We start from the raw sequence: 18,643 nt of genomic DNA, 5'->3' as shown, positions 1-18,643 counted from the left end.
CGAGTCCCGGACCCGGTGGCTTAAAATTCACGCCGGGCACGTGTGTGTGCGTGTCCAAGATCCCAAGAGGAGAATGGAGGAGAAGGGATTGAGGCGTGGCCATCCCCCCTGGGGGGTGATTTCTCACTTTCTATCTCTCTGTCTCTCTCTGTTTGTCTGGTGAACGCACACGCCCTATAGGGAAAAACTCTCAAAAAAAAAAAAAAAAAAAAAAAGAATGCAGAACACTGCAGGTCTACTTGCTGCTTCTCCTTATTTTGTCTCTCCATAAAGTTTTATGAGCCTGTTGACTTTCTCCTAAATTTACTAACATAATTCGTTTTATTTTTACTAGCTAACTTTGCCGCCTGCACCCCTCCTTTGATTACACTGTGCACTATTCTAAGCCTCAGTTTATCTACTTCCTCACCTATCTCTAGAGAGGTCAGCTGGCCATGCACAGGCTCAAAACAGGGCCCACAGCGCAGCAGTAAGTGGGAAGCCCTGGTCTGGAAACAGGAAGCCTGGTCCTGGCCTCTGTTCTGCTACGAACTCGCTGCATAATCTCAGGCAAGCCCCTTCCCCTCTCAGGGACCGTCTTTTTCGCACAGTGAAGAGGATATGGTGAACTCTCAGTCCATCCAGCTAGGATGTCCCAGGACTTTCTGACTTTCCTGTTGGACCACGTAGTTTAGATTTCCTGAAAAACATTGCCAGTTTTGCGATCCCTGGCACCACTAATCACACCATGTGCATTCTAGTTCTTAAACTCGTCCCACTATCAATGTCACTAATGGCAAGGATCCTTGAGAGGGTTTCTGATCCGGTCTCCCCATAATCACGATTGATACCTTGTATCTCGAGGTGGGGCTGGCATCCTAGCATCCAAGGCCAAGCTCTTTTAAACTATGAACTACTTGGCCAGGTCATTTCTAAAACACTAACAAAGGGCATGGCACACAATGCTCAGCAAATGTGGGTCACATGAAAAAGGTGCTACGCTTTCTCTACAACCACCAAAGAAAGCCCTACAGACTGAACAACGCACAAAAGGACTGAAATAGAGAAACCGATTCATTCCGTAGAACCTCAAACCAAAGCTATTTCATGCCTAAAGCACATCAAATGGTACTGTGATACTTTCTCAGAATTGTGTTAAAGTGCCACCACTGGAGCTCTACTACTGTGAAACCCTTCCCTTACCCAAATACTTCAGAATCCCATCGCGGTGACTCGAGTGAGTAAGTCAAAGATCTGGAGTTAAATTCCAACTCTTCCACTGAATGGCTTAAGCTTTAGTTTTCTTGTATGTAAAATGAGGCAAATAGCAGTTATTAGATTGCTGATTAAATAGAAAACCATAGCTCTAAAATGACTGAGTGTACACGTGTCACCTGTTAGCTAATTAACAAAGCACTCTGACATCCTCCTTTTTGTCTAATCCGATTTAGTGGGAGTTACTATACCTATACCCATGTATACATAGAACTGAGACCCAGAGAGGAAAAGAATTGCCCACAATCTCACGACCGGGAATTGCAGAGCCAGCCACTGAACCCAGCCCAGGAACACTTCCAAGCCCAGAAGATGGGATAAAGCAGGTGCAGTCAGTTTGGAAGCCCTCTGCAGCACACCCAGAGTCAAACCTGGTCATGGCCTGAACCCACCTCCTCCTGCATTCCAGGGAAGAAACGATGACTCCGGAGCTCCACAAGGCAGCTCTGTGGGAACCAATGGCTCCACACATGGGAGTGTCACAGGCCCTCCTGTATTTTCTGTTGAAGCCAGCTTTGTAGATGTTTTCATCCTGTTTAACTTGGTGCCAACATGTGCCTGATTTCAGGATGTCTTACTCAGTTCTTCCTGTGGGGTCACTGGCAGCTGGTAAAAACAGCAGCCTAGACCAGGGTAGGTGTGAAAACAGAAGCTATGGTGTATGCAGTTTCTCTGAGGCTCAGATCTAGTCTCTTCCAGTATTTCATTGGAATGTGTTCAAGATACTATGAGCATCTAGAGACCCTAGTCTTTCCATCACCTACTAGTCTCAGGGACTCTTTGGGCCCTTTCCCTAATGGAGTCCTTTCCCAATGACTTAGAAGATTCACCCCAAACTGTTGTTATAATGTACCTCATTTTCCCAGTTTTGCTTCATAACCTAAGAGCTTCTACTCAGTCATGTACTAGCTTAAGTATACACTCAGAAGTGGTCAGAACTATAGTCCATAGTCAAGGGAGCATGAGAATAAGTTAGGCCAGGTGGCCTTAACTTGGTAAAGCTCTAACTTGTTAAACTTTCAGTATTACTGGGACCAGCAGATGGTGTAATGGTTACATAGCTGGACTCATACGTAGTCAACTGTGGTTCGAGTCCTAAATCCAGAGGCTTGAAACTCACACTGAGCATATATGTGTGCATGCCCAAAATACTGAGAGGAGAATGTGTGTGCATGCCCAAAATACTGAGAGGAGAATGGAGAAGGGAATAAAGCATGGCCATTCCCCATGGGGCGTGATTTATTTTCTGTCTCTCTGGCAAGAGCACATGCCCTACAGCAAAAATTCTAAAGAGAAAAAAAATTCAGTTTTATTTTAAGTAGCTCACTGTCCTGCAGGGCTCAGGAAACAACAATCTAGGAAAACCTATTTAAAAAGAAAGGAACACAAAATATGGTCTACACATATAATCGAATTATTTTTTAGCCTAAAAAGGAAGGAAATTCTGACATGCAACGGCATGAATGAATCTTGAGGACATTATGCTAAGTGAAATAAGCCAAGCACAAAGAAACAATTTGTGTGATTGCACTTACATGAGGTAGAGTAGCCAAAATAATAGAAAGTAGGGTGGCATTCGCAAGGGGCTGGGCAAAGAGCTACTGTTTAATGGGTCCAGTTCCAGTTTTGCAAGATGAAGAGTGCTGGAGCTGGATAATGGGGATGGTGGCCCACAACGAAGGTACTTAACTGACTCCGGAGCTCCACAAGGCAGCTCTGTGGGAACCAATGGCTCCACACATGGGAGTGTCACAGGCCCTCCTGTATTTTCTGTTGAAGCCAGCTTTGTAGATGTTTTCATCCTGTTTAACTTGGTGCCAACATGTGCCTGATTTCAGGATGTCTTACTCAGTTCTTCCTGTGGGGTCACTGGCAGCTGGTAAAAACAGCAGCCTAGACCAGGGTAGGTGTGAAAACAGAAGCTATGGTGTATGCAGTTTCTCTGAGGCTCAGATCTAGTCTCTTCCAGTATTTCATTGGAATGTGTTCAAGATACTATGAGCATCTAGAGACCCTAGTCTTTCCATCACCTACTAGTCTCAGGGACTCTTTGGGCCCTTTCCCTAATGGAGTCCTTTCCCAATGACTTAGAAGATTCACCCCAAACTGTTGTTATAATGTACCTCATTTTCCCAGTTTTGCTTCATAACCTAAGAGCTTCTACTCAGTCATGTACTAGCTTAAGTATACACTCAGAAGTGGTCAGAACTATAGTCCATAGTCAAGGGAGCATGAGAATAAGTTAGGCCAGGTGGCCTTAACTTGGTAAAGCTCTAACTTGTTAAACTTTCAGTATTACTGGGACCAGCAGATGGTGTAATGGTTACATAGCTGGACTCATACGTAGTCAACTGTGGTTCGAGTCCTAAATCCAGAGGCTTGAAACTCACACTGAGCATATATGTGTGCATGCCCAAAATACTGAGAGGAGAATGTGTGTGCATGCCCAAAATACTGAGAGGAGAATGGAGAAGGGAATAAAGCATGGCCATTCCCCATGGGGCGTGATTTATTTTCTGTCTCTCTGGCAAGAGCACATGCCCTACAGCAAAAATTCTAAAGAGAAAAAAAATTCAGTTTTATTTTAAGTAGCTCACTGTCCTGCAGGGCTCAGGAAACAACAATCTAGGAAAACCTATTTAAAAAGAAAGGAACACAAAATATGGTCTACACATATAATCGAATTATTTTTTAGCCTAAAAAGGAAGGAAATTCTGACATGCAACGGCATGAATGAATCTTGAGGACATTATGCTAAGTGAAATAAGCCAAGCACAAAGAAACAATTTGTGTGATTGCACTTACATGAGGTAGAGTAGCCAAAATAATAGAAAGTAGGGTGGCATTCGCAAGGGGCTGGGCAAAGAGCTACTGTTTAATGGGTCCAGTTCCAGTTTTGCAAGATGAAGAGTGCTGGAGCTGGATAATGGGGATGGTGGCCCACAACGAAGGTACTTAACTGAGTGAGCACTGGAAAGTGGCTACGATGCAGCAGCTCTAGCACAGCAGTAATGCTCAAAGGAACGTGGTAACCACAATCGAATCTCCTGCCTGGTCCACCTGACCCACCCCGGGCACATGCACAAGTGCCCAGGACGGCCAGGAACTGGAGGAAGGGAATCACAGCGTGACCAGATCCTGTGCAGGGCGGTCCTCTCTAATGCGCTCTCTTATTCTCGTGTGTGATCACATATACTCTATGAATAAAGAAAAAAAAATTAATAGTTAAGATGGTAAATTTTATGTGTATTTTACCACCAAAAAAAAAAGAGAAAGGAACAGCTTGAGCACTAAGGATTCTCAGCTATCATATTAGCATTGTATCATCAGAGCCAAAAGCGGCTACATAATAGAAGTTACATGTCTGTATACCCAACCCCCAACCTTCCATCTCTTCCTTCTGCCGAATGGAGCATCTCCTTGTTCTGTCACATAAATCTCTAGCTCAGAAAAATCCAGGGACTTTCAGCTATGAGTGCACTAGAGCCCACGGCTAGGCAGACAGTTTCAACCAAGACAAGGCACCCCTCACAATCGCACCGCGCTCAAGATGACTGCAGCCTCTCCTCCTGAGAAAAACAGACGCACACCCCCACGCCTGACAGAATAACTCATTTATTTTCCTAATTAAAGGCATAACTTCTAGTTGTTATTGGTATCATCAACCTCAGCATTGGGGGGGAAAAATGCCACTATAGATACTATCATCTTTATTTATTTCACATAAAATTGACTTTCTTCCTGCATTCCAAAAATGGAGACACCAGTTTCGTGTAATGAGCAGTTTGCAGGATCCAAGGAAACCAATTTTTTTATCGGTTCTTTTCCCAATAAAATGCCATTTGTTAGGACTTACAAGAGCACACCCACTGGTACGTCGCCCTAGGAAATCTTTTTTAAAAAGATACATCATTTAAATTTGACACTTTGAACCTAAAACTAGAATTTTTAAAAAAAACTTAAAAAACGACTTAACTGTTAAAATATTTTAAATAGGTAAAATGTAAGAGATTCTTTTTAATTTTGTTTAACTGGAAACCTGTCTCCATGGTTTTGTGATTCTGCTGGACTAGATCTCAAAGGGGTCAGTTATGCCTCAGAAATGCTGGCTTGGCGTCCTTGGCTCCTAAGTCTGCTACCTTTGAAAATGCTTGGTATTTCTAGTCTGTCAGAAACAAAATGCTTATTATAGCTGCATAAGCTAAGTGAAACTTCGAAAACTTTTATTTTTGGCTAGAATTATATCAGTTCAGTGTACAAATGCTATGGCTCACTGTCTAGAAAGGGCTTTAATTTTCTTTCCTTCTTTTTTTCTTTTGTCAGAGGGTACACACACTCTCCAGAAAGACAGAAAGCAACTGCCAGTAGGGAGTGGTCACACCGTTATCCTTTTCCTCCAGTTCTCCATCCCACCAGGATCTTGGGCATGCACACACATGCACCCTGGCATGCTTTCAAGGGCTGGGAGGTGAGCTACAGTCAGTCAGGTGGAGTCTAGCCCCATATACAAAGTGCTTAACCACTGAGCTACCAGGCCAGCCCAGAATTGAATTTTAATTTTCAAAACAAATTTTATTTAATAAATTTGACTTTAATGTCTATGTCACTGAACTCCCATGTAGTTGGCCAGAGTTCGAGTCTGGACCCGGTGGCTTAAACTCACGCCACGAACGTGTGCATGCGTGCCCAAGATCCCAAAAGAAAAATGGAGAAGAAGGGATTGCAGTGTGGCCATGCCCCCGGGGGTAATTTCTTACTTTCTGTCTCTCTGTCTCTGTCTTTCTGGCAAGCACACGCACCCTACAGCAAAAACCTCTTAAAAAAAAAAAATCAAAATCAATTTTGTCATCTATTAATAAGTCAAATTTATCAAATGAATTACTTTATAAATAGCTTTGGCAATAAGATATAAATGTATAGAAAGCCCTGGTCTACACTTATAGAAATGTGAACTGGGAGAAAGAAGAGGCCAAATACTATCTATGATCTTAGAGACAAAGAACAGAATGAGCAAACATTTTATCTAAGATTTCTGGCTTCGGATCTCACTCTTCCCCTGGGTACCAGCGACCTGTGAACCAGATCTGCCTGACAGAGACACAGACATACTCCTTGAAAACCAGGGAATACCCAACATGACAATCACCAGTCCAGAAATACCTAAGAGAAAACAAGGCACGGCCAATTACAGTATTGTGGATTTGAAAGATTACATGGTCAGATAATGAATTGATCATGCAACAATGAACGCAACTCCACAAGACATGTTCCACACATTTACCTGTAAAAACAGCGAGACTAATAGCCCTAGAGTAAGATATCAATAATCAGACTCAGAAAAAATGAGTTAAAAAGTTTATTAACCATAGAAAAAAAATTAATTCCTCAAAATCAATTCTTCATAAGTTCCCTGTAAAACAGAAAGCTTACAGAAAATTTCTTTCTTTTGAACAGAAAATCACTATACTTTTGGTCCAAGATATGCTGGGTTTCTTCCTTCTTCTTCAGATGACAGATGGATGGAGCCGAATCTATGAGCGAGTGTACTTGCCCCAAATGTGCAACATAAATACAGAAGCGATGAACAGAAGACTCATAACCAGTACTGGAACAGGGCCACTAGAAATAAGAAAAGAAGGCAAGCTTACTTTTAGTAATAATATATTATTGTTACTTGTCCTACTAAAGATTGCCTGTGGGAAAGTAGGAGGGAGAGGAAAGCACTTAAGATTCATATCATTTAAAAATATTCCCCAAATTACTATTGCAAGTATTTTGAGGGTGTAGTGATAGCATTATGGTTATGTTTAGAAAGAAAGAGTCCTTATATTTTAGTAAAACATACCAAAATACATACATATGATATTATCTCATCTTAGAGACACTAATCTCTTAATTTTATGGATTTGACATTTTCCAAAATAAAAAGAACAAAATCAGGACCAGCAGATGGTGTTAACGGTTAGGTCTCTGGACTCCCATATAGTTGACCATGGTTCGAGTCCCAGACCCAGCAACTTAAAACTCACACCAGGCGCATGTGCATGCATGTCCAAGATCCCAGGAAGAGAATGGAGGAAAAGAGAAAGTGGCATGGCCATAACCGGGGAGTGTTTTCTCACTCTCTGTCTCCATCTCTCCGGTGAGTGCACACATCCTATAGCAAAAATCTCCCACACTTTTTAGGTTGAAATGATCCCATTACCAATCTATTTTTTTAAATGAAGGTTTAAAGGCAACCTTCACTGTCTGACTACAATGTACTGAATATATAAAGATGAGTATTGCATTATATAATTTATAGTGGTTACAAATATCTGATCCCATTTGATCTCTGCAATGAATTCATGATATAGGTGAGACAAATACAAGCTCATCTTATAATTAAGGAAAACTAGAGCCTGACCGTAGTCAAACGTGATGCTTTACGAAGCTGACCCATAGGAGGGTTCTGGGTTCACACCTGGAGACCTCCCTAAGTACGCCAGGCACAAGCATGCTCACGATCGAGGGCAGACTGTGGTGCTAAGATCCAGTTGGGGGTTCTCTCTCCCTCTCTCTCTCTCTCTCTCACAGAGGGAAAGGAAAAAAAATACCATTACAGTAAACTGTCTCAGAGTGATGATTACTTGCCTGAGAACACATAGCCAGAATGAAAAGGAGCGATGTGAACTCAAGGTTTCTGATTCCACACATACTGTTTATTTTACTGCCTCACTGGCCCCGAACCTCAAAAAGCATTCTAGGCAGCATATATTAAGTCTGATTATCATTTATAAGTTTATTGTAGGAAGGAAATAGATTTTGCTCATTAGTCCTTTTCAAAATAAATGCTTTTCAGGTTGAGAATTAGTATATGGGTTTTTGTTTTCTCTCCTTTTTAAAATGTGCCAGAGGCTGTGTGTACTCGCCGAAGAGAGACAGAGAAAGCAACAAAGCACCCCCAATGGAGATGATGAAAGCGAAAAGGCACCGTTCCATGGGGCATGGTCACATCATAATCCCTTCTCCTCCATTTCACCCTCCTTTGGAGATTTTGGGCAAGTACATAAATGGGTTTTACACAACCTGTGAATGTTTACTTCAACGAAACGTTACAGGCCTGGCTTCCTTGACTCTTCTTGCCAACACCAGTTTTAGAGAATTTAAGATGGCTCACTTCACCTCTCAACTATGGAGTAGAGAATGAAAAGACTGCAGAAAAGAAATCTTTTTTGGGGGGGGAGGGGGGCGGATTTTTGGTATAGAGCACATGCACTCTCCAGAGACAGAAAGTGAAAAATCACCCCCCAATAGGGATAGCCATTCCACAATCCCTTCTCCTCCATTCTCCTCTCGGGATCTTGGGCACGCATGCACAGGTGCCCGGCATGAGTTTTAAGCCACCAGGTCTGGGACTTGAACCATGGTCTACTACATCAGAGTCCAGGAACATAACCATAACACCACCTCCTGGTCCTGAAAAAGAATCTTTATACCTAGGGAAGCAGTGGGGGTAACAGAGACAGTAAATGATGCACAGGGGTTAATGTCCTTGCTACCCAACTATTTTGTTCTTCCAAAATTCATACAATTAAGGAAACAAGAAAATTAAAAGTATGTGGGAAGAGATCAGCGCTGCACTCCATCACACTCTCCTATGTTAAGGCAGCCGTAGGGCAAGATTAACCATTGTACCTAAAGCTGAGAATGTATCACACTTTCAAAACGCTGGGGTTTGGAAACCAACTGTGCCACTTAACAAGCTGTGACTGAGTCCCCATTACTTACCTCTGCCAAGTCTCAGTTTCCTCATGTGTAAAGTGGGGATAATCACAGTACTATCTCATGGCTTGCTGAATAGTAATTAAATATACCCCCAACATGGGCTTATAGCAAGCTCTCAGGAAATCCAACAGACCTGAAAAAATTTCTAAACTCTTAGAATTAAAAACAAGCTAGCTTTAGGGACCAGCAGATGGTGTAGTGGCTATGCTGCTGGACTCCCATATGGTTGACCGTGGTTTGAGTCCTGGATCCAGTGGCTTGAAACTCTCACTGGCCACGTGTGTGGCCATCTCCCCTGAGAGGTGATTCTCACTTTCCCTCTCACTGTCTCTGTCTTTCCCCTCAACCACCACCCTGGTCCCCTAAGGCAAAAACCTCTAAAAACAAACAAGCTTCAAGATGCTGCTTGACTGCTTGCTCCAAGACGTGGATCTGTGGGTAATAATTCCTGGGCCAGCTGCTGTTACAGCGTTAACAATGCTCTAGGATGACAGACCCACATCACACAGTCCAGGTTCAGGTTCAAGTCCAAACACCTCCATGTACCTGCCTCAGGCCAATGACACAGGCTGGCTGCGGGTGGGCTGTAGCACAAGGATGCTACTGGGGTTGTCCTCCTGTCTCTCTGTCTCTCATGGAAGAAATACTTCTTTAAAAATTTATTTTAAAGAATTCCCAACAGTGTCCTTTCACAAAACACCTCTCTCTGGTGTGATAAGAAAGTGGTTTATGACACTTCAAGAAACAGCTTCTATCAAGTCCTAGGGGGACTGGCACTGCAGCAGCACGCACGCCTCACTGCACCACAGCCCGCAGCCTGGAGCACACACCAGTCAGGCTCACCCAGAGGAGGACAGGTTTTACCACCTTCTTGAGAAGGGTTTAAAACGGGTCCCCTGGATACCCTGAAGAGCAAGGGGTTTCGAATTTCTCTCTGAAATACTCAGCAAAATCACCTCTCACAAAGACCCAAAGGTTGTCGGTCAGAATGCTACCAACTCGTATATCCCCAAGCCTCAAGAGTTACTTCTTAAAATACATTTTTAACCTTAAAGTGTAAGTCTCCAATATAACAAGGGCAAAAAAATCAACCAACAAATAATCATGAAACCAAATCTCAAGAATTTCAGGGAAATCTTTGTAAACGAAATTTGTGATCAAAGTTAAGCTGCTGGTCAAATTAAACTAATTCAAGCTAATCTAATTTTGTCTCTTTTCTACTATACACAGAGTATGGCAAGAGTACAGGATTTGACAGGCAGAGTATCTTGTTCCATCTCGTGCTGTTTGTCTTCAAGCATGTCACTTTGCCTCTCTCAACCTGAACTTCTCATCTGCAAAACAGCGATAGCTCCCACTTCACAGGATTGCTGGGCAGATCAAAGCAGAAAATAGATACTAGAAGGTCTTAGAAGTTCTGTATAAAGCACAAAGTGCTACCATACGAGAGGTACTGTCTTTCTCCCCATTCCTCAACCACTGTGCATAGTCTGGAAACAGCTGTAAGGGGGGAGGGAATCTGGAGCCTACCCTGCTCCAAAACCTATGGGTTAGGTCAGTCACACAGAACAAGAAACCCTGGAACGCAAGGTGGGCGAGGCATGGGGCCAGCAGTCCCTTGACGCCCCTTCCCCACCACATAATGAGCACTTCCAGGCCCAAGAACTTGGCAAGTGATATATATGTTCACCCTCCCAGGTCTCCTCACCACCCACCAGAGGCAAGAAGGCCAAGGAACTTTAGGTAACACAGCCTAATGGAAAAACTTCCATTAGGTTGTAATAATATCAGCTTGCACCTCCAGGCAAACTTTGAAAAATCACCCAATTCCTATTCAAATGATTACTTCTATTCCTCAGTGTGGGGTAAGAGCACCAAATGAAGAGCAATTTCATCTAATTAAGCAGTTTTCCCTCCAGTTGTCTCTCTTGCCATTATTTATTTTGACATAGCCGCATGAAGATCTTCCCCTCCTTTCACGCACTCCACAGAGAAATGTTATTCTAGGCCCTACGCTGTCTAATTGGCTGATAAATGGGCACACCAAGCCCAGCCCACCTGACACAATGCAGCTGTTGTGCACTGTAAATCTCACAAGAGCAAGCACCTCTGATGGCAGAGACAGACAATGCTACTCTGCTGACACCAGACAGACCCAGAGCCGGGGAAGCACAGGTCTGTTCCCGACACTTACACTTTGAGCCCTGGTGAGTCTTCTGTGTAGAATCGCCACATCCCCCCAGTACCTGCTGAGGTTGTGCGGCCTGCACTTCTTGTTCCACAGCTGGCATTTTTCCTGTAAGAGAAACATGTTACAAATGGCCCTGTTTTTCGGAAATCCTTATGATACAGTATAAAATATGTCACCATTACATTGGGTTTGTTTTGTTTTGTTTTGTTTTGTGTGCCATTTTTTTTTCTTTCATTTATTTATTTTTACATTTTTCCACATTTACTTTACATAGCAAAAAATTTTAGCTCATAGTCCATAATTCTTGACAGTTTACAGACAACTTTCAAAATTTCAAAATACTGAATTTTAAACTTTTAGCCCAGTTCCATTGCCTAGCGGTTAAGGGAGCCGGATCCCACATGGTCAACTATGGCTCAAATCCTGACCCTGACAGAACATGCCAGGCAAGTGCATGTGCACGCCCCAAATCTCAACAGGATGGAGAAATGGAGAAGGGACTGTGGTATGACCATGCCCCAATGGGGAGTCTGGGGGGAGACTTTCTCGCTCTCTCTCACTCTCTGTCTCTGTCAAGTGTACAAACCCTCTGGCAGCTAAGAAAAAAAAAAAAAAAACACTTGGTCTTGGCTAGTACCCACCCAAATTCCTACCTTTCATCCTATGATCATGGTAACCATGATGAACTGCACATGTGCCCTATGCCAATGCATGCAATACCTCTGGAAAGTAGTTATCACTTCTATTTTGTAAATGAGGAAAATTAGTCTCAAAAACAGTTAAGCCAAGTACCTAAGACCACACAGCCAGTAGGTGCAGTAGGTGGCTAGCTGTGACATGGACTGGTTCACTGAGAGCTCTGACACCACTTGCCCACAGCATCCAGCCACCTCACTGGGATGATGCATCTGTTTCCTTTCACATGTATTTGTAAGAAGGCAAGTAATAAGCCCCTGTTCAAATATGCCTTGAATCCATCCAATCTGATCTTAAAAGACTACTTTAAAAGATGTGTTTTAAAATTACTATATTTATGGGACCAGCAGATGCCGTAATGGCTATGTCACTGGACTCCCATGTAGTCGACCGTGGTTCGAGTCCTGAACATGGTGGCTTAAACTCACGCCGGGCGCGTGTGCGTGCGTGCCCAAGATCCCGAGAGAAGAATGGAGGAGAAGGACTGTGGTACAGCCATCCCCCTTGGGAGATCATTTCTCACTTTCTGTCTCTGTCTTTCTTGCAAGCGCACGTGCCCTATAACAGAAACCTCTCTCTCACCCCCAATCAATCAATAAATAAATAAATAAATAAATAAATAAATAAATAAATAAATAAATAAATAAATAAATAAATAAATAAATAAATAAATAAATAAATAAATAAATAAAATACTGTATTTACTGCAAGGACTAAAAAACATTAATATTTATTACATCAAAGTCCCAAAATGGAGGATACTTTTTTGTGAAAAATTACTTTGTAATCTGTTTTCACTATTTTGAAATACTGACCAAAGATCTTGGACAGAGAGGTAGAACGTGAAAAAAAATGCAAACAACACCCAACCAGAACCTGTCCTTGCAATGGGACTCAGACTTCTGAGATGAGCCATGCGACACAGGCAGCCGTGGCGGACAGAAGCAGCCTGCTAGTACTTAGGCCACTGACCGGGAACAGGCCCAGGAAATCCTTTTCACCCTCTCTGGGGAACCTGCCAGAAACTATCTCCCATGCGGTCCTACCCTGCTCCCATTGCTCATTTCACCCCAGTGTTCACATGGCTCAAAGCAGGGGTAAGTGGTGACAGGAGAAGTCAGAAGGCATCTGCTCGAGCCCATCTACCACCCACTTGGGAGTCCTATACAGGGAGAAAAGAAAAGGAGAAAAGGAAAGCCCTGTCCCTACCAAGAGCCAAACCCCAGTATACCCTCCTTTAAAACCCCATTCCAGTGTCTATGGCTTGCTGATTCTGGATTTCTGAGAGAAGGGCATACAGGGAAGAAACAGAAGTGGAAACTCTATGTCCAGTATCTCCTAGCAGATTTTTCCCCAAGTTTGATACTAATGCCCCTTCCATGCCCTTCATGATCCTGAAGTCATGGCCTTTATACCACTCTGGGCACAAGGAACACTGCTTACTGCCCAGGCAGCTTCTGCAGCATGATGGAGTCTAACAGGAGTCCTGGCTCCAGCTGGTATTCCAGCAGGAAGAACTGTGTTCAACATAGAACCCTGAAAGCAACAGGTCACACAAAGATTCGGATCTACCCTACTACAAGGATTGTATTTGAGATGCTAATTATGGGCTACAAGTTGGTCTAGGAACTCAAAACTCCATGACATCAGAAAGGGAAAAACCAACTGGGAATAGCAAATAATTGCACAGGGATTCAGAGAGTAATTCATGTACTTAGAAAAACCTTCACACCAGAGACACACATTACTTAATCCGCGGGGTAGGAACCTAAAACTTAACCCTTTGTCATAAAAAGGTACTTGGTACTTGAGCCATCAGCTGAACCAAGACTAGGGCCTATGCATTTTCTACTACTCCTAAAACCTCCCAACTCCAATTCCTATTTCAAAGACTCCTGGAATAACAAATGCTGCAGAGGAATTAGGGCTTGACTCTTTTAAGATGTCTTACTGCTGGGCCCAATCACAATAGCACACATTGATAGGAACTGATATTCAACAGGTTGAGTCTACCTAGTAGGCCTGGGTTCAATTCCCAACCCACCTTACAAGCTGGGCTTGGTCTACGCCTAGGAAGCCTATCCCTCCCCAGACCAGCTACTCAGAAGGCTGAGGCAGGTGGGTCATATGGTCACAAGTGTGGGCAACACAGTAAGGCCCTATCTGAAAGAGTCAGGTGTGGTGGTGTGCACCTGCAGTCCCAGCTGTTCAAGATGCTCAGGGTGGGAGGATTAAAACATAGCAAGACTATTTTTAAAAAAAAAAAAAAACTTTCTTCAAACATTTTTTTAAATTTCTGCTGACATATGGCTATAGAAAAGGATTTTAAAAGCCAGGGCCCCTAAAAACACCATAATGCACTCAAAATACCTCCCATTCCCTCACTAGAAGGCTAATTAGCGGTTAACAGAGCCCACTTTAACATCTTAAGTTCCGGAGCCATGGTGGTTAAGGTGTTAGGCTCCCACATGGCTGACCGCTGTTTTGAGTCCCAGACTGGTGGCTTTGCTATCTCACTTTCCCTCTCAATCTCTGTCTGGCTCTCTCTGGTGAGAACATGTGCCCTCTACAGCAAATTAAAAATAATAATATAATAAATTTTAAAAAATAATTCTCTTAAAAATAACTTAAATGTCCATTTACAGCCCATTTTACCTTTTCTGTGGCCACTGTATAACTGGCTCCCTCTTCCTATACTGTAACACAATGGTTTTCCTAACTGTTTACACATTTGTCCTAACATGACTGCCTTAAGGCTGGTTCTTGAAAAAGCTAAGTGCATCAAGATCAGAATCTTCACACTTAACCAGTCCCTGTGCCTAGGAAGCCTATCCCGCCCCAGACACTGTATGACTGCTCCCTTGTCTCCTTTAGGTCTCTATGCAAATGTCTCCGACTTTGAAAGCCCCATTCAAACCACCAACCAGCCTCACCTTATCCCCAAGCACCATCCCCCGCCCAGCTTTAGGTTTCTTCCTAACCTGACTGCCTGAGAATACATTATTTATTAGTCTGCCTTGCTTCTGGTCTCCAGCTGGAATATGAAACTCATGAGGATAAACCCTGTCTTTCTTGGTCACAGACTTACCCTCAGAGAAAGACAGCACTTGGCACATAGCAGACCCCTGATAACTATTTGATGACTATCCTAACATCCCTGATTCCCATTAATCCTGCTTGAACATTATGTAGAACTTGAAGGCTTTACGGATTACAAAGCTTTTTAAAATCTCACAGCAACTTCCTTTTACCCTGTATTAACTAGAACAAGGATTTCAACCCTGGCCTGAGCTTAAATCTTGCACCGCTTCTTCTCCAAAGTACTAACTCTGATACCTCACTGAGCATGGAGAATACGTAATCCAAAGTATTATTATCAACTCTTAGCTTCAACATTCTCTTAAAGACTCATGAAGCAGAGATATATTCTTAGACAACCGATACTTATTATATTACACTGTAACAATACTTAATCAGTGATAAAATTCTAGAAGAGAATACTACTGGGTCCCTCAATATATACAACTATGGTCTGTCTAGTTACGCTGGCCTTATTATACTTAACCTAAAAGACGGCACCGACAGCCACAATTTTAAAAGCTGCATCTGTCCTCAAATGTTTACATTCTCCATTTCACTTGCACATAAATTTCATTTTTATTTAATTCTTTATTAATTGTATCAAGTAATTTGTCATTAATGATCTCATATTTACATTTATAGACACGTGGGATTTTTCTTTTAAAATTCGCAGATGGAGACCAACAGAAGGCATAGTGGTTACATCGCTAGACTCCCATGTAGTCAACCGCAGTTCAAGTCCTGACCCATGGCTTAAAACTCATGCTGGGCATGCCCATGATCCCTAGAGAAGAATGGAGAAGAGATTGTGACATGGCCATCCCCCCTGGGGGTGATTTCTCACTGTTCTCTGACTCTCTGGTGAGTGTATTCACCCTAAGGCAAATAACTCTCAGAGGGAAAAAAAAAAAAAAAGATTCTCGGACGGCCAGTCTCCCTGCCACAATACTACCAGTTCGCGTTATCCTGACCTAACTCTACCTATAGGACATGTTTTCCATTCCTGTACAAAGAATCTCTGAAATACAGGATGGGACTGGTACATCCTTCCAAGCCTATAAAACCTAAGCCATACCCTCATACAAGGTCTCTTCAATACCTCGGTGACAGGAAATTCACAATCATGCAGGATGATCTTATTATTTCTGATAGCGCTTTTAGCATCCCTTTGCTCTGAGCTGAAATGTTTCATGTAAGGTCAAATTGTCAGTTTTGGATTTACCTACTGCAACCAACAAGAAAAGTTTCACATTCTTCATATCCTGAAGAATAATTTTCACATATCTCTTGAAAGTCTTTTGTCTAGGTAAACTCCTCTAGGTACTTCAAAAATCCCAGGACAAAGTTGCTAGATCCTTCATTCATTCATCATCTATTGTGTCAGACCTTTGCTGGGGATAGAGATGATCTGGGCATGTTCTCTGTTAAAAGCATGACAGAGGAGATAAATATGGAAATACAAACAGTCTTACAATGATATGAACAAAATACTCTAAGAGCGAAACGTAAGACTAGTAGGTACAGCTATTTGCAGACCCAGAGAAAGCATCAAGAAAAATTACCCCTGAGCTTAATTGTGGAGAAGAAACAGAGGTAGAGGAAGGAGTTAGTGATTTAACAAAACAATAATAAATTCATTGTTGCTGCATCACAAGAGAGAAAAGAGAGATTAGATTGAAAAGACTACCAAGACCCTAGGTATCTTTTTTTCCCCTTTAGTTGAGCAACAAGAAACTAACAGGGAAACTAAGCAGAACAGTAACAGCAGAATGGAACACAGACGGGAATGGAATGGCCTAAGACAAGCCCTAAGTAGCAAATGCAAAAGTGGATAAAGGGCTGAGGACATAATGGGACAGCAGAAATGGAGAAGTAAAGAACTGATGGCACCAGCAGTTAGCATAATAGCTATGTCACTGGACTCCCATGTAGTCGACCGCGGTTTGAGTCCTGGACTCGGTGCCTTAAACTCACGCTGGGCGTGTGTGCGTGCAAGCCCAGGATCCCAAGAGGAGAATGGAGAAGAAGGGATTGCGCCATCCCCCCTGGGGGTGGGGGGTGATTTCTCTGCTTTCTGTCTCTCTCTCTCTCTCTCTCTCTCTGTCTGTCTTTCTGGCAAGCGCACCCGCCCTATAGCAAAAACCTCTCCAAGAAAAAAGAACTGATGAGAAGGTTTTTGTGTAGAATTTACAGTGTGGCATACGAGTGTGTAACGAGAGAACGAGAAAAATCCAAGATGACGGCGAAGTTTCTAGCTGTATAAACAAGTGTACAGAAGCCCTATAGGAAAGCAAGGAGATGTACTTGGGGACGGGGAAACTAGGGTGAAAGGAGAGACAGAGTTTGTTTACGATTGTGTATGAGACCTCCGGACTACAAGGTGAAGACAAAACTCACCCTCCAGAGACACCAGTTTAATGACATTGGCTCTCCCAAGTTGTCTCTGACCCCATTCCCGTCCGTTAGCTTTCCTTTATTAAGAGCAGTGCCTGGAACTGAACAACATGAAAATGTTGCCTCCCTCTCAAAAGGCCTTTGCTCTAGCCACGTCACCTAAGTGCATTTTGCCCTTCTGAATGTTAATATCCTGGGATCCCCCTCCCAGAACCGGTGACTTCTTAAGTCCCATCTCTCCGAATTCCCAGCCAAGCCAGCCACAGGGGTCCTTACCTCTGCCGGACAGTGGATCCCGCGGCCCGGGCGGCCACTGCCTTGCTGGGAGAGCGCCCTGAAGAGCCCACGTTAGTGCCACTGGGGGTCGGACCAGGCTGTAGGGTAGAGAAGTAGGCAAATGGGTGAAGATCGCGAACCAGCCTCTAAATCCCATCCCAGCCCACCAAGACCAGCACCCACACGAGGGCAAGGGAGCCCCGGAGGAAAAACAAGGAGTAAACCAGGAGTCTGGGCGTCTGGGAGAGGCAGGCAGAAAGAAGGCGAGACGAGGGCGGCCATACCATGTTGTAATCTGGCGGGTATCAGGGTGCTGAAACGGACCGGCCAGAAACTTGCAGAGCCCCCAAAGGACCGGCAGCTGGAGAGACTAGCTTAGGCCCCGCCCCCAGACTTGTGGGCAGGGTCCTCGCTGATTCCGAGGACGTTTGAGCTGTCTTATAATATGCCTGTAGAAATTCTGCTACAGAGACTTAGATATCCCCTCGTATGGCAAGGTCGGGTCTTCCGTTTCCTCCAGATAGATCAAATGGCTCTTCACAGGGTCCAATTCTATCAAAAAAAACTATATAGCCAAGGCCAAAATGAGAAAATTTCTCCGGCAGCTACTAGGCGCACACAGCTTTGCGCTGATGTGGCCTAACTGACGCACGCGCAGCGGGGCAGATTGGCCTGCAGTGGTCAGCTGGAAGCCGAGGGGCGGGACTAGCGCAAAAGCCACTCCGGGCGTGGGGCGCAGGCGCGGCTCCTGGGCCATGGCGGAGAAGCAAGGACAGGACTGGGACCCGGGGCCCCAGCCGTCGGTGCTGTTCCTACACCCGGACTTGGGCGTGGGCGGTGCCGAACGTCTGGTGCTGGACGCGGCGCTGGCGCTGCAGGCCCGCGGATGTGGCGTGAAGATCTGGACGGCACACTACGACCCCGGCCACTGCTTCGCCGAGAGCCGCGAACTGCCAGTGCGCTGCGTCGGGGACCGGCTGGCGC

At 43.9% G+C, this 18,643-nt stretch overlaps 2 protein-coding genes across 2 annotated transcripts in view; one reads left to right on the top strand and one right to left on the bottom strand.

Moving 5' to 3' along the window:
* Positions 1–6,595: 6,595 nt before the first annotated feature.
* Positions 6,596–18,091, bottom strand: SEC61B (SEC61 translocon subunit beta). The gene is made up of 4 exons (XM_006161381.3): positions 17,944–18,091; positions 17,660–17,757; positions 11,216–11,317; positions 6,596–6,873 (listed from the first exon to the last, which is right to left on the bottom strand). Exons 1-4 carry the CDS (start codon positions 17,944–17,946, stop codon positions 6,786–6,788), a joined length of 291 nt encoding a protein of 96 aa, XP_006161443.1. The 5' UTR covers positions 17,947–18,091; the 3' UTR covers positions 6,596–6,785.
* Positions 18,092–18,312: 221 nt separating this feature from the next.
* The window catches only part of ALG2 (ALG2 alpha-1,3/1,6-mannosyltransferase), a gene marked incomplete in the record, with an annotated part of 4,268 nt that continues 3,937 nt past the window's right edge, over positions 18,313–18,643 (top strand). Inside the window, 1 exon segment of the mRNA XM_014592768.2 lies at positions 18,313–18,633. Within this exon segment, the coding sequence (XP_014448254.1) occupies positions 18,415–18,633 (219 nt within the window).

The sequence above is a fragment of the Tupaia chinensis genome, unplaced genomic scaffold (assembly GCF_000334495.1).
Source record: "Tupaia chinensis unplaced genomic scaffold, TupChi_1.0 Scaffold138491_1, whole genome shotgun sequence".
Taxonomy (NCBI): domain Eukaryota; kingdom Metazoa; phylum Chordata; class Mammalia; order Scandentia; family Tupaiidae; genus Tupaia; species Tupaia belangeri.
Note: the sequence above shows the minus strand (reverse complement) of the source record. Positions and strands in the feature narration are given on the sequence as shown.